The 15,652-nt window shown below is 50.2% G+C and overlaps 1 protein-coding gene across 2 annotated transcripts in view; it reads left to right on the top strand.

Moving 5' to 3' along the window:
- The window catches only part of prr12b (proline rich 12b), a 63,988-nt gene that overhangs the window by 25,178 nt on the left and 23,158 nt on the right, over positions 1–15,652 (top strand). Inside the window, exons 3-8 of one of the 2 annotated variants that reach the window (XM_054741931.2) lie at positions 950–1,111; positions 1,225–5,558; positions 6,663–6,875; positions 7,811–7,894; positions 9,008–9,785; positions 12,102–12,281. In XM_054741931.2, coding sequence (XP_054597906.2) covers positions 950–1,111; positions 1,225–5,558; positions 6,663–6,875; positions 7,811–7,894; positions 9,008–9,785; positions 12,102–12,281 — 5,751 coding nt within the window. The remainder of the gene's footprint in view (positions 1–949; positions 1,112–1,224; positions 5,559–6,662; positions 6,876–7,810; positions 7,895–9,007; positions 9,786–12,101; positions 12,282–15,652) is intronic. The other variant, XM_015969256.3, reaches the window with a different exon arrangement.

The following is a 15,652-nucleotide window of genomic DNA, read 5'->3' on the forward strand; positions in this document are numbered from 1 at the left end:
TACAGTAGATCAGTAGCTACGGTGGAAAAAGGCTTGTGGGAAAATCTAAGGTTATTGGATTCTAGATGAATACACAAATAATTTAGGGGATACTCCCGAGGTTATTCCCTGTGGAGTTTATGAGTGGATGTGTGTCACGTGTTAAAAGCTGTTATTGTTTTATTTTTGCAGCATTTAGATTCTGACTGACATCAGACAGCCTCCAACACTCAGATCATGAAGTGCATGTCAATGGTCCAACAACTGTAAAAGAGAAGTACTGTGCAAAATGATGTTGAAAAAAAATCAAAAGTAAACGATAAATGGGTTAAGTGTCTTGCTCAAGGATACAACAGCAGCATTCTTTGCCGGACTCCATCCACTAACCCTCTGATAACTGGACAACCTGCTCTACCCCCTGAGCTCCTGCTGCCCCTGACACTACCCTACCGCTAACTGTACATACGTAACTGAAAGCATCAGTAAATCTGGAGGTCATCACACTACACCTCCTCCTCACGCGTTCCAAATCCAGCCAATAATATTAAAGTTCTGCGGCAATAAAACTCGTACACACATTCATGTCTTTATGAGCGAGTTGGGCGGCGTTCAGGTGATGTGACTTTAAAGAGAGAACCTAAACTCTGTTCATAAAATAAAATGCAGGACGTTTACCCTCACTGGAATAACTCAACTTTTGTTTTTTGAGGTTCACCTGTAGTTTCGACGTCTCTGATGTGGTTAGGGTTAGTGGTGTTTCCCACTGGTAGGCTTCTCCCTCTTCCACTCTAATAACTGCTATTACTTACCCTGGTCATCAGAAAACAGAGGGAAACAAGGACTTCTCTTTATTGGACATTGTCTCTTTGTCAGACTTGTCTGCAGCACACCAGTGGTCTGACTCCTAACATTTACCTAAACCTGAACTAAAATATGAGACATGAAAAGGCTGTGATTGTGTTGTTGCTAGGACTGTCAGGGCTATTTGACACCAGCCTCCACCATGCTGGTCCCACTGGTCCAGACCCCTCGGTCATGAATCTGATTTCAGCTCTAGAGTCTCGGGGCCCCCAGCCCACGGCCTCAGCATCCTCCCTCCTTTCCCAGTTTCGGACTCCTTCTTGGCAGACTGGTGAGTGTTTGTTATGGAAATCTTGTCTTCCTAAGTCAAACTATTTAAGACGTGATGGTGTTAAATGGTCTGTTTTGAAACGTGCTGCTGTCTGTGTGATGTTTGTCTCGTAGCCATGCACACACCAGCCCCAGCGGAGCTCTTTATTTCAGGGGCGATTCCAGGGTCTGGATCGTTCCCCTCCTCCTCTCCCATTTCTGCATACCAACATCCTGGCTCCTTTAACGGACGATCGTTCGCTCCCTCTTTGTCCATACAGGAATCCTCTACATTTAGTCCAACCTCCAATGGTTTGCTTTCCCCCCATGACTCTCTCCTGCACATTAAAGCTCCCTCTCAGTCCAGCTTAGGCTTTGACCGCTTGCTGTCTTCTCACAGTTCTACATACAGAGGCTCCCAGGAGCCACCAGCCCCTTCTCAGACTCAAGCTTCTTCCACCTCCTCAAGTTGCCACCTGCCCCATCCCCAGTTCAATGTGTTGTCCTCCCAGCTCCATAACCGGTCGTCCCAGCTATACAACAACTCAATGTTCCCTTCTGCCCCATCCATGGTATCTGCCGCTACTCCTCTAGCACTGCCTCCTCCAGAGAGAGCAGCTTCCCGACAGGACAGCGTGATCAAACATTACCAGCGATCACCCCCGGCCCAGTCCACAACGCTACAGCAATATGCCAGCTGTGGTGAGTCATCTGGCTTCCAGCAGATCGTAAGCCACCATCGACAAGCGGGACTGTCTCAGAGTCCCTTGGGAGAACAAAGCCCTCCCTCTGATCCCAAGCCATCACTACAAACGTACCAGCCCATCGTTCAGACTCCCTACACACCCTCATCATCCTCTGCATCGTCTTCATCTGCCACAAAAGAACTAAAGGGTTCCAACAACTCCACCAGTGGCTACTCCTCTTCTAGCTCAGCATCTTCCTCTTCTCGTAACCCGCAAACTCCCCCATCAGCCTCGTCTGCCTCCTCTTCCAACTCCTCAGTGTCCAAAACAAGCAGCAGCTCCTTGCTGGCGCTCTCCCATCAGCAGCCTCAGCTTCAGCCAGCCCCAGCACCAACTCCTCTGCCAGCGGTGTCCTCTAGCTTTGTTCAGCAGCCTGTTGCCAAACAATGTCTGTCCAACTATGGCTCCCAGTCTTTGGCCAAATCTAGTACAGACCTATCAGACCAACCCCCACCCCAGCTCCAGAGTCAGTTTTATTCTGCTGGCCACCCTCCATTAGCTCACATGGCACAACCCTTGGGGGGGTTTGGTTCACCTAATGCTCAAGACCTGAGCTCTGAAGTAGTGCTTAGTGGGGGGAAAGCTTTCACTGGTGTGGGCTCAGGAGGACGCGCTTTCTCTGCAGAGACCGTTTTTGAGGAGTCAAGTTTCAGCTCAGGCTCTCTCAGAGGAGCAAGCAGTCCTTCCATGGGGTTTAGGAGCGAGTCTACACGGAGTGGACCCCTAGGAGTGACTAGTCATGGGGGTGTAGCTGGATCTGCAGCATCAGGGAGTGAGGCTGCTGGGGTTGGTATTGACAACACCAGCTCTTACCACCTGCCTGAGTCCAGCACATCACCATCTGACAGCTCTTCCCTCACTCACCCTGCACTGCAGTCTCCAGTTAACACTCACCTGGCACAGTCCCCAGGAGCCTCCGGGGCCACAAAATACTTATCGTCAATGCTTTCTCCTGCTTTTATGCCCTCACCACAAGCTCTGCCTGATTTAAGACGGTCTCAGAGCCAGTCCTACCATGCAACACTAACCAGACCAAAAGCAGAAACAAGCTTGTTGACAGCAGAGCGCTCTCGACACGATGACGAAGATGCCGATGATTTCCTAATCCAGCATCTACTACACTCAGAGACCTCAGCCTCTCATCATTCTCAGCATCCTGCACAACAACTGACCCGGTCTGTCTCCCGAGACAGGGAGGGGGAAGGCAAAGGCATGACCTATAATATGAGCAAGCTCTCCGATGAGCACTACCACCCTCAGAGTGTCATTCGTACCAGAACCACTACCAGCAGCTCTGCTCCTGCTGCAGCAGGCGCCGACACAACAAGCGGTTCAAGCAGACAGCTAGAAAGAGCTCAGAACAAACAGCAGGCCAAGTCCGAGATGGCCATGTCAAAGTCTCCTGCTGGAGCACGAAGGGCTGCTGAATCGCTTTCTCACACTCAAAGCACCGTCTCTCTTCAACAGCAGCATGAGTCTTTGGGCTCTGCAGTGCATTTTGGGAGGGGGGGGCCCTATGCACAACAAGCCCTCTCTCAGCACCAACCACACACCTCTCACGCCCTCTCACATTCTCAGCAACACCCTCACCACCCACAGCACCCTCAGCTGTCTCATCCACCTTCCTACTCTCACATGGAGCTAAAGAAACCGGCAAATCCAGGCGACAGTCGCTACTTGTGTGACACTCCAGATGTGCAGCAGTCTCAGAGCAGCCAGGCCCCCCTCTCCCTGATGGATTCATCACCAGACCTTCCTCAGTCAACCCACATGTCTGTACTTTCTCAAAACACGCACACAAAGATGGACCATCAGCAAGCACTAAAACAACAGCACTCTTTGAGTCAGCCGGGCATGATGGGAGTTGGGTCTGGTGGCGTGGAATCCCAGCTCCAAAACCAGAATGCGGATGCCCACTACAGCCATGCCGATCAAACTCAAGCCAGTCAGAACTCAATGTCTCCTCTGGATATCCTCGATCCGTCTCTCTCACAAGCCAACAGCTTAGAGAGTAGGGGTCCACTGGACCGAGCTGGGGTTGGAGGGGCGGTTCCACTAGGAGAGGGAGCAGACAGGCACAGACAGCAGCACAGACTCACGCCCCACCATCATCCCCAACAGAACGGCTCTGATGTTCATGCTTTTCTTGCAGACCCAGACTTGGGTGTATCCCCATCTTCACACCTTCACCACCTCAACCAGCCTCCAGCCCATGCACACTCCCACGCCCTGCACGATCAGCAGACACACACTCACCACAGGCAACAGTTGACTCATCCACACTCCCGCCACATGGCGGCCAATTTAGGGACTCCCCAACAATCCCAGCAAAGCCAAACAAGAGAGAGCGAGCTCACACACCCCCAGCTGGACCAGCTTAAACAGCACCATTACAGCACAATGAGCCCAGCGGACAAAGCAGGACAGAATCAAGTTCAGCCACAGCAACGCTTTCCTTCTCTAACGTCAGTCTGCTTCCCTGACTCCCTCTTGCAAGATGAAGACCGTTCTTTCTTTCCAGAGATGGAGGATATGTTTTCTTCTTCTGATTACAAATCGGGTTGTGGTGCGGATTCTGCTGCTCAAGAGGACCTCAGTCGCAGCCACGTGCCGGCACAGGAGGCAATAGAAACGTTAAAAGCAGGAGGTGCTGGAGGGGGTTATAATATAATGGGTCACACCGGTGATCAAGGCTACGGGCAGTACTGCCACAGCCTCCCAGGCGCAGGAGATGGTAATCTGCACTTGGACCACGACCCCCTGAAGACGCACGAGCTGCCCTCCACTGTGAATACCGACCAGCTTGGTCTCATCCAGTCCCAAACTCTGACCCTGGGGCTGGGTTCAGCAGTTCCAGGAGATGGTTCGGTCAACAAGATGGTGGGATCTGTTGGTGGAAGCTCCAACACCAGTGGTCTGACCTCACCCATCTTCTGTTCCTCTCGACCCAAAAAGCTTTTAAAGACCAGCTCATTTCACCTGCTTAAACAGCGGCGCGAGCCACAACCTCCAACAAAGAAGAACTATGCGCAGGAGTATGAGTTTGAGGATGATGAGGACAAAGCGGATGCTCCAGCAGATATACGCCTCAACAGTCGACGGCATCCAGCCCTTTTACCTGACCTGGTTTCTAGTTGTAGGAGGGCTGCTGGCACCTCTGGAGTAAGTCGGGTCAGTCCAATAATGGTCGACATGGATTTCTGCCATCCGTCTAGCTACAGTCCCCTTGGACACCCGTCACAAAACCTCACCCACAATGGCCCTAAGAAAAGAGGGAGGAAACCAACTAAACCAAAACGTGAAGGTCCTCCTCGCCCGCGAGGTAGACCACGTATACGTCCTCTCCCCGAACCTCCGTACTGCAGGGGGTTGATGGGATCAGCGGCTGGGGAGTCAAGGAGAGGGCGTGGGCGGGGAAGAGGACGTGGCAGAAGGGAAGACGGGCTGGTGGAGACGCATCGGGATTTAAAAACTCTGAGCTATTCATATCAGCAGCAACCATACAACCAACAGCAGCACCTGCAGCAACACCCACCACAACATTACAGTCAACAGCCAGATCTCCATCAAGCTCCACACCAGCAGCCACAGCACCACCTCCACCTCCATCAGCACCAGCAGGTTTCCTCCTCCCATCACCAGCTGCACCATCAGCAGCATTATCAACATCCACAGCAGCAACCCTCCCAGCAGGCCCTGCAGGATGCAGTCAGACCCGTTAAGGTAAGAAAGAACAACCATCAATCCCTCCTGATTACAGCAGAACTTAGATTATCACAGATATCTCACTCAAACCTTCAGACGATGAACTTTTACCACGCGGAAACGACTCCCTAGCTGCGTTGGGTTAGGTTCTAGAACGTAAACATCAGTGAGGTGCGTCACCTGAAGACAAGGTGATGCGCCCCGCTCCACAGCAGCGAAACGCATCAGGCGCAAATAAAAGAATAAAAGACAGAAAACATTAAAGGAAATGAGCCGACATGAACGATCGCGTGTTAAATTAGTTTTTGAGGTGGCGACACCTGATTTTATAACCCTACTGTGGCCGTGCTCAGGACGCAGATGTCTGGAGCGCGTCAACAATCAGAGCGTTGCATGTGCAAGCTGGTTAAGGTTAGGATGGGGGTGAGGGGACGGTCAGTACCGACGCTCTGGCACAGCGCGTTGCCCCCCCGAGCGCAGGAGCTTGTCACCTGCTGACAGCAGGCTGCTGTCTTTTCCGAGGACTGCATCTTGCCGGTCATTATCATGTGACAGCGACTAGTCGATGACGGGCATAAAGAGTAACTATAGTGAACTCGACTAGTTCATACAACCCCTGCTACTGCTCCCCAGAGTGTTCTGCAGCATAATCAGCACGTTCTCTTTGAACTTGATATCAAATTTTCGCCTCCTCTTCGTCTCCACACGGTTAAAGTTACCCTCGCGGTCTATCACTGGCAAATCAAAAGTGAGGCGGATGACACAACCGCGCCCCGTACTTGCTTGTTACCACATTCCACCCGGCCACAATAAAATACCGGCCATTATTCACCTCCGCTGACTCCGACACCGGCCAAAATATGATACCCGGCCATTAATTGAATACAGGCCTGTATTAGAGGATTTACGGTATGTAAAGCTGAGTGGTAGAGCGTTGGAGAAGGAACACGTTTACCGCTGTGGTTCAAACCTCTGTGTGCCGTAGTGAACTCAGGCCAGTGTCATTTAGAGAGGATCCTGCTCCTGGTGCTCCTGACAGAGGCTTACCTCCTGCAGGAACAGTTCTGTCTGTGTGTTTCTAATCATTTGAGGTCATCTTGATCCAAATGGTCTGTTTTCTAGATCGAACTTCCCACTTCCAGCAGGACTCCGACAGAGTCTCTGCTGAGGACTGACTCGCTGTCCAGCAGTGATCCGGTCCTCTCCGATGGATCGGTGGGATCAGCACCATCCCTGGGCCTGAGTCCTGGATCGGGCACCACCATGGACGTGAGCAGAACCGATCTGGACCAGACTCAGGACAAGATGGTGAAGCACCAGCAGAGAGCTGATGAGGTAAAGAGCATCGTGTAGAAACGTCTAGACAGCCCTGATCTGTGCGTTCACACTCGGAGGCATCGCTCCTTCATTACTTCATCCCAATCTGCTTGTTTTAGCTTTAGGAAGTCTGAAATGTAGTTAACGTTATTTATATTAGGAACCCAGCAGCCAGAAGGAGGGGGGCTTTTCAGTTTAACACATAAAAAAACCGCAGAAGACCCTCATGGAGCATTTTCTAATGAATTAGTCACAAAGAGTAACGGAGACTGAATTTAGAGATATTTCAGGTTTGTGGATAAAACCAGGAAATTTACTTGATTATTTTGTTCCTTTTCCTACTTCAGCTTTTCTCCAGGCGTCGTCGTCCTGGGTGACAAACGTAACCAAACACGGACTAAAAGTCCACTAAGTATTAAATCTGAACGAGGACAAGGTTTTAGTGATGGAGTTGCAGCTGGGAGGAGACAACAGGACCCGACTCCATCTTTGTGTTGTGTGTTTGAGAGGAAAGAGCCTCTTTACGGCAGTAACAGGAAATGAAAGGACGAGTGGAGGAGCTTTCTGGGGAGCCTGGTCAGGATGCAGGTGAACCAGAACCTTCTGTATTCTAGCAGACATGACTCATTCTGACGGGCGCAGCGCTCCACCTTCAAAAAACTGACGGGGGCCACACGAAGGAAAAATCTAGCTGAAGTGTGTTCATTAGAGCTGCGTGTGCTGCCTGGCCAGTTTTATAAGAAAGTCGGACCTCTGATAAAAGAAACGATGAACCAGCTGGATTCAGCCTCCTCCTGCGTGTCTCAGTGGAAAACCTGGGTCTGCACCCCCACCCCCACGCTGTTTGAGTTCAGGGCCAACATGGAGTCTAGATACATGTGCTCTGTGTGTGTTAGAGAACAGGTGAACGTCCTGTGACCATGTTGAAGAAGCTCTCTCTGATCTTCACACAGATGCTGATGGAACAATGGACGAAAGAACCTGACGATCCTCTGGATCCAGGATCCTGGGCTTCTGTGCAGAAGCTCTCGAATCCCGTAAGTTGCTCGAGACCCGAGCTTCATATATTATTCATTTCTCGTCTATTCAAGCCACAGAATGAGGTGGAGCACGGACGTTCTCCAGCTGATCCAGGTGCCTGTAGGCACGCTGCCAGCATCTGGGTCGGAAATCTGCGGTGTTCCGACTGCTTCTGGGTCCGGACGTGATGAACTGTCACTGTTTTGGTCCAGCAGAACAAAAATATGGAACAGCTTCTAATAGACGTCTGTCGTGTATTTCTGCTTTGATATTTGGAGAGAAGGTGGTTATAGCTGACTGACAGCCAGCTCGTCCTGACTGACAAAAGAGAAAAGGAGAGATGCCTGTTTCCACGGCAGCTGTTGCCATGGTTACTGAATGTTTCCAGCTCAGCGCCAGTGCTGCCACCTGCTGTCTGTCCTGACTCATTGCTCATACTTAAATGAAGCATCTGAATAAATTTTTGAGAATCCAAATAATAACTAAAAACAAAATAATGTTCATGTTGATGAGATCTTTTGTAAGGATGAGCTCATTGTTTCCATCCCGATGAGTCAGCATCACAGTCCAGGCCAGAAGTAAACGTGAATCTGAAATAAAGCCTCCATTCAGACCAGAGTGCTATTAGCCCCGCCCACTCACTTTGAAGGGCAGGCTGACAGATTCACGATCTACAGTACCACAGACCACCAGAGCCTTAATAAGAGTTTCATTTATGGAACATCTATTAGTTATACAACTGTTTTCATCACACGAGTTATAGACACATTAAAAGCACATTTGATGCTTTATTCAGGTGTTTGCTGTCACATTAGGCCCTGGTCAGTAGCTGAGGTTGTTACCAGAGGGGCTTCATTATGCCGCTAGAACAGCAGGACGTCCCTCAGTCTGGATCCCCCCAGAGCTTCAGGCCTGTGATGAACACCCCACATCTGGTTGGACCATATAGATTTCTCTGAACAAATCAAATGACAGGAGAGCAAAACTTGACTTACCGACACAAAATGGGCAATATGAACACCCCCCCACTATGTTGCTTTAAGGTGGGCCAGCACCAGAGCTGATGATGAGGATGTTTGTCTCTAAGTAAACACAGAGAACTGATCTGGTTCTGGGTTGTTCTGTTGCAGGCTGACGACCGGGCCTTTGACTTTAAACCTGCCTTTGCAGCCTCCTTTTTGGATTTCCTGAAGGCCAGTAAAAAAGGGTCCGAGCTGGACCTGAGGAATGATGGAGTTGAGCAGGAACTCCTGGACACCTGCTCCTCTCTGAAAGAGGGGATCCAGCCTTTGTCCCCACCGCCACCTTCGCCCTCTCAGCAGCCTCCAGAAACCTTCAGTGACGGAGGGCAGGGTGAAGGGGCCGACCTGGCCCTCAGCAACTGCCCGAGTCCCTGCAAGCCCCTGGATGAGGAGCTGAAAAGGAACCTGGAAACGCTGCCATCCTTTTCCTCTGATGAGGAGGACTCTGTCAGTAAGAACCAGGACCTGCAGAAGAGCATCTCATCTGCCATCTCTGCCCTCTACGACACCCCGCACTCCCTGGCTGCTGCCATGGCCTCTGCTATGATGAAGGTCCAGCCCACACTGTCCACCTCCACACCACCGGAGCCTTCCCTCAGCCCGCCGCTTCCTGCCACACCTCACCTCATCCTCACTATGGAGAACACCAAAGAAGAGGCTCGCACCTACACGCAGCGGCAAATGGAGGAGGGCAAGGAGCAGAGTCTCATCGAGCCCACTGAGGATGGAGAATCAGACAAAGATGAGATGGAGGTGGAAATGGAGGGAGGAGAGGAGCCTGGGAAGAATAAAGACATCATGCAAGTGTCTCAGACTGTGCAGAAGGAGCTGATGGAGGAGAACAGAGTCTCTGAGATGCAGGTTCAGGAGCTTCCTAAAGCTGAAGGTAACAGTTGTATTTTTAATACATCACATAAATCAGACCACATGAAACCGCTGTTGGATAAAAACACATTTGAGATTTGTTGAAATATGTTAAAAGCATTCCCTGAAGTGACTCGGCAGTTCTGCGTTCGTTCTCTGGTCAAAATGTAATGTCATCCTATAGTTGTTGAACTGTCACTGATGTTCTGCTGAGAGGGACCTCGTGTTTACATCCATGACAGGGGTGTTGCAACGTGGTGATGACATTAGACCAGAGTGAACTGGGGAGACTGGTGAACCTGTTGGGTTGGAGTGTGGTGTCGGTGGTAGAGGAGATCTTGCTGGGAGTCTTGGACAGTAGGTGGTGTAGTTGGTGTAGGTCAGGGGTCGGCAACCTTTTCCCATCAAAGAGCCATTATTATCCGATTCCCACAGTAAAGAAAAACTGGGAGCTAGAGCAGCCGCGGCGTTGTGGGCGGACCTACCTGGCCTGAGCAGGTGACGCTTTATGACACACGTCTCGTTTTAAAACACGTTTAAACTGTTCAGAATACAAATCCAGGCTCTGTCTCGTTGGACTGTTGTAATTAAACTTTGTACTGAACGAAACTTTACATTAAACTATGTTGAAAAGGTAAGAAAGGATCAGATCTATTCGTTTTTTTTGTTTTCCTCATTTACAGAAACGGAGATAACGGCGCAGTGTGCATGGATCTGGTGTTCATCACGTTTATGTTTCTCTTTGCAACAATCTTCACAAGAAGGCTGAACAGTAACTGACAGGGTTCGTGCTGACCGGATATTTCCCGTATTTCACCGTTTATTTTGACGGAGAAACCTCCAGGCTGCAGATGCGCTGACATTTTAATAGTTACACATCGCAGAGGTCGCTGAATGAGTCCAGAAAAGATTCCCGTCTGAGCATTATACTGGACACTGAGCTCAGCGCAGCTCGCTGTCGGCGCGCACGTGAGGTGGTCAGCGAGCTGAAGATGTGGAGAGGGGCTTGGAGCGCGTCGGTCCCAGGCAGCAGCAGAACCAGAGCCACGCGGGATGTTCCTCTCACTGAAGCGAGTGCTTTCCAAACCCGGTCTCTCAGAGAGACGTGTCAGAAAATGTTCCTGATGATGAAACTTGTTCCTGTCTCCAATGTGGCGACGCATCCAGGAGCCTGTCTGAGGAAAAAGTCCAGAATCTCATGTCCTCTTCAGCTCAGAAAGCTCCTATAGAGACGTCTGATTACGCACAAGCAGGTGACCTGCCACTTCAGGTCTTTATCATTTTTCTTTAGATTTTAAAAGATGACAATCTTTACATTTAGAATTGACATACAGATAAAATAAAATAAATTTTACTTAAATATTCATTCATTATTTTACAAACACAGAAAGCCGCATCAGATGGATGAAAGAGCCGCGTGCTGCCCCGGAGCCGCGGGTTGCCGACCCCTGGTGTAGTTGGTGTAGGAAGTGAAGGTGGTTTAGGCGTTGTAGTTGGTGTAGATGCAGTAGGTGGTAAAGGCTGTGTGGGTGGTTAAGGCAGTATGGGGTGAAGGTGGTGTTGGTGTTAAGGCAGTGTAGGTGGTGTAGGGGGTGTAGGTGGTGATGACAATATAGGGGGTGAAAGTGGGGTAGGTGGTCTAGATTGTGAATGTGGTGTAGGTGGTATAGGGGGTGAAGATGTTAGGGGGTGGAGGTGGAGTAGATGCTGATGAAGGTGTAAATGGTGTAGGCAGTGTGGGTGATTAAGGTGGAATTGGGGGTGAAGGCATTATAGGGGGTGAAGGTGGTGTAGGCGGTGTAGGTGGTGAGGGCGTTTTATAGGTTGAAGGTGGTGTAGGTGGCGAATGCATTATAGAGTGTGAAGGTGGTGTAGATGTTGAAGGCGTTATAGGGGGTGAAGGTGTTATAGGGGGTGAAGGTGGTGTAGGTGGTGAAGGTGTTATGGGGTGAAGGTGGTGTAGGTGGTGAAGGTGTTGTAGGGGGTGAAGGTGGTGTAGGTGGTGAAGGCTTTACTGGAGGGTGTAGGTGGTGAAGGTGTTATGGGGGTGAAGGCTTTATTGGGGGTGAAGGTGGTGAAGGTGTTATGGGGGTGAAGGCTTTATAGAGCTCTGGACCCCACGTGATTCTCAGTTAGTAGACGCCATATTGGCAGGAAAAAAAGGTAAACAAACACGGATCGTAAACATGAACATGAATGGGATCGGCTTGGATTTTACTTCGTCGGAGTTTACTTCACACTTTAAAACCGAAGAAATCGTTTTATATAGTCAGAAATTAAATAGACTAAACATCTCCGACCCTTACCGTGCCCCTGGGATACTTTTTAAAAACGCCAGAAGCTGTCAGAGCGGACTTCTTACCGGACCTGACCAGGGAACGCCTTGGGATTCCCCCGGAGGAGCTGGCCCAGGTGGCTGGGGAGAGGGAAGTCTGGGCCTCTCGACGCTACTGCCCCCGTAACCCGACTCCGGATAAGCGGATGAAAATGGATGGATGGACAAATAACAGATTTACATGTAAGTAGTTTAAATAGAGTGCTGTGCTGTTTGATTGTATAAACTGAACGCCAAGAGAAATCACTAATCAGATTTTTTTTCAGTGAATAAAATAAATATGTCGGGCAGGAGCGTCTCAGGATCTGTCTGAGATCTGTCTCGGTGAGACAGATAATAGCAATCCAAAGTGCTTTTTATGTGTGATCTGACAATTGATCAACCATTGCTTCAAAATTAAATACAGCTTAGCCGGTTAATTGCTGTGATCATAAAACACGTAAACTGCAGCACGCAGAAATCACGAGGCAACGTTTTACATGATGTTTACTTGCTGCTATGAGTAATAAGACAGAAAAAGCCACGCCAAAATAAGTTTAGGAAGCCCACTAAGAATCGTAATAAAAGCATTTAAAATAAATACCATACACAGTTGAGTACCTGATATGAAGTGGTCGCTGCATAAGCAAAAACCTTTACTCTCGGGGTCCCACAGTTTCATTTCAGCCCGGTCACTAGTGCGTTTTATTACAATGATCCAACGTTTGCGGCGCTCCGGATCTTGGGGAATCCTGTAGATGGCTCATTCCTTATGTCGTCCGTGTCTGTTCTGCATCCTGGGGCACAACAGGAATCTACCATATTTCCTGTTTGAGTTTTCTGACAATAACAAATAGTCCAGCTGCCGGCTTCTGCATGCCAATATGGCGCCATTTCGATTTGAACTGTTGCATGCCGGGAGAAGTGACATCAACTCCCGGAGATCTATAGCGGGTGAAGGTGGTGAAGGTGTTATAGGGGGTGAAGGTGGTGTAGTTGGTGAAAGTGTTATAGGGGGTGTAGGTGGTGTAGGTGTTATAGGGGGTGAAGGTGGTGTAGGTGGTGAAGTTGTTATGGGGTGAAGGTGGTGAAGGTGTTATGGGGGTGAAGGCTTTATGGGGGTGAAGGTGGTGAAGGCGTTATAGGGGGTGAAGGTGGTGTACGCTTTGAGCTGCATTTGTATGAAAAGTGCTTCATAAATAAATTTTGATTGATTGATAGGCAGTATAGGTGGTAAAGGCGTAATAGGGGGTGAAGGTGGTGTAGGTGGTGAAGGTGTTTAGGGGGTGAAGGCGTTATAGGGGTGAAGTTGGTGTAGGTGGGGAAGGTGTCATAGGGGTTGGAGGCGTTATAAGGGGTGAAGGTGGTGTAGGTGGTGAAGGTGTTATAGGGGGTGAAGGCTTTATAGGCAGTGTCGGTGATGAAGGTGTTATAAAGGGTGAAGGTGGTGTAGGCAGTATAGGTGGTGAAGGCGTTATGGGGGTGAGGGCGGTGTAGGTGGTAAAGGCGTTATGGGGTGAAGGTGGTGTAGGCAGTATAGTTGGTGAAGGTGTTATGGGGTGAAGGTGGAGTAGGTGGTGAAGGCACTAAGGGGTGAAGGTGGTGTAGGTGCTGAAGGCGTTATGGGGGTGAAGGTGGTGTAGGTGCTGAAGGTGTTGTAGGGGGTGAAGGTGGTGTGGGTGGTGAAGGTGTTGTAGGGGGTGAAGGTGGGGTAGGCGGTGAAGGTGTTATAGGGGGTTAAGATGGTGTAGGTGGTGAAGGTATTATGGGGGTGAAGGCTTTATAGGCAGTGTAGGTGATGAAGTTGTCATAAAGGGTGAAGGTGGTGTAGGCAGTATAGGTGGTGAAGGTGTTATGGGGGTGAGGGCGGTGTAGGTGGTGATGGCATTATGGGGTGAAGGTGGTGTAGGCAGTATAGGTGGTGGAGGCGTTATGGGGTGAAGGCGGAGTAGGTCGTGAAGGCATTATGGGGTGAAGGTGGTGGAGGTGGTGAAGGCGTTATGGGGGTGAGGGCGGTGTAGGTAGTGAAGGCATTATGGGGTGAAGGTGTTGTAGGCAGTATAGGTGGTGAAGGTGTTATGGGGGTGAAGGCTTTATAGGCAGTGTCGGTGATGAAGGTGTTATAAAAGGTGAAGGTGGTGTAGGCAGTATAGGTGGTGAAGGCGTTATGGGGGTGAGGGCGGTGTAGGTGGTAAAGGCGTTATGGGGTGAAGGTGGTGTAGGCAGTATAGGTGGTGAAGGTATTATGGGGTGAAGGTGGAGTAGGTGGTGAAGGCACTAAGGGGTGAAGGTGGTGTAGGTGCTGAAGGTGTTGTAGGGGGTGAAGGTGGTGTGGGTGGTGAAGGTGTTGTAGGGGCTGAAGGTGGGGTGGGTGGTGAAGGTGTTATAGGGGGTGAAGATGGTGTAGGTGGTGAAGGTGTTATGGGGGTGTAGGCTTTATAGGCAGTGTAGGTGATGAAGTTGTTATAAAGGGTGAAGGTGGTGTAGGCAGTATAGGTGGTGAAGGTGTTATGGGGGTGAGGGCGGTGTAGGTGGTGAAGGCATTATGAGGTGAAGGTGGTGTAGGCAGTATAGGTGGTGAAGGCGTTATGGGATGAAGGCGGAGTAGGTGGTGAAGGCATTATGGGGTGAAGGTGGTGGAGGTGGTGAAGGCGGTATAGGGGGTGAAGGTGGTGTAGGTGCTGAAGGTGTTGTAGGGGGTGAAGGTGGGGTAGGTGGTGAAGGTGTTACAGGGGGTGAAGATGGTGTAGGTGGTGAAGGTGTTATGGGGTTGAAGGCGGTGTAGGGGGCGAAGGTGTTACAGGCGGCTAAGACTTTATGGGGGTGAAGGTGGTGAAGGTGTTATGGGGGTGAAGGCTTTATAGGGGGTGAAGGTGTTATGGGGGTGAAGGTGGTGTAGGTGGTGAAGGTGTTATGGGGTTGAAGGCGGTGTAGGGGGCGAAGGTGTTACAGGCGGCTAAGACTTTATGGGGGTGTAGGTGGTGAAGGTGTTATGGGGGTGAATGTGGTGTAGGTGGTGTAGGTGGTGAAGGTTTTTTAGGGGGTGAAGGCTTTATGGGGGTGAAGGTGGTGTAGTTGGAGAAGGTGTTATGAGGGTGAAGGCGTTATAGGGGGTAAAGGTGGGGTAGGTGGTGAAGGCGTTATAGGGGTGAAAGTGGTGTAGGTGGTGAAGGTGTTTTAGAGGTGAAGGCGTTATAGGGAATGATGGTGGTGTAGGCAGTATAGGGGGTGAAGGCGTTACAGAGGTGAAGGTGGTGTAGGTGGAGAAGGTGTTATGGGGTGAAGGCGTTATAGGGGGTGAAGGTGGTGTAGGTGGTGAAGGCGTTATAGGGGTGAAGGTGGTGTAGGCAGTATAGGTGGTGAAGGCATTATAGGGGGTGAAGGTGGTGTAGGTGGTGAAGGTTTTATAGGCGCTGAAGGCATTATGGGGCGAAGGTGGTGTAGGTGGTGAAGGCGTTATAGGGGTGAAGGTGGTGTAGGCAGTATAGGTGGTGAAGGCATTATAGGGGGTGAAGGTGGTGTAGGTGGTGAAGGTGTTATAGGCGCTGAAGGCATTATGGGGCGAAGGTGGTGTA

Source organism: Nothobranchius furzeri, chromosome 18 (assembly GCF_043380555.1).
Source record: "Nothobranchius furzeri strain GRZ-AD chromosome 18, NfurGRZ-RIMD1, whole genome shotgun sequence".
Classification (NCBI taxonomy): Eukaryota; Metazoa; Chordata; class Actinopteri; order Cyprinodontiformes; family Nothobranchiidae; genus Nothobranchius; species Nothobranchius furzeri.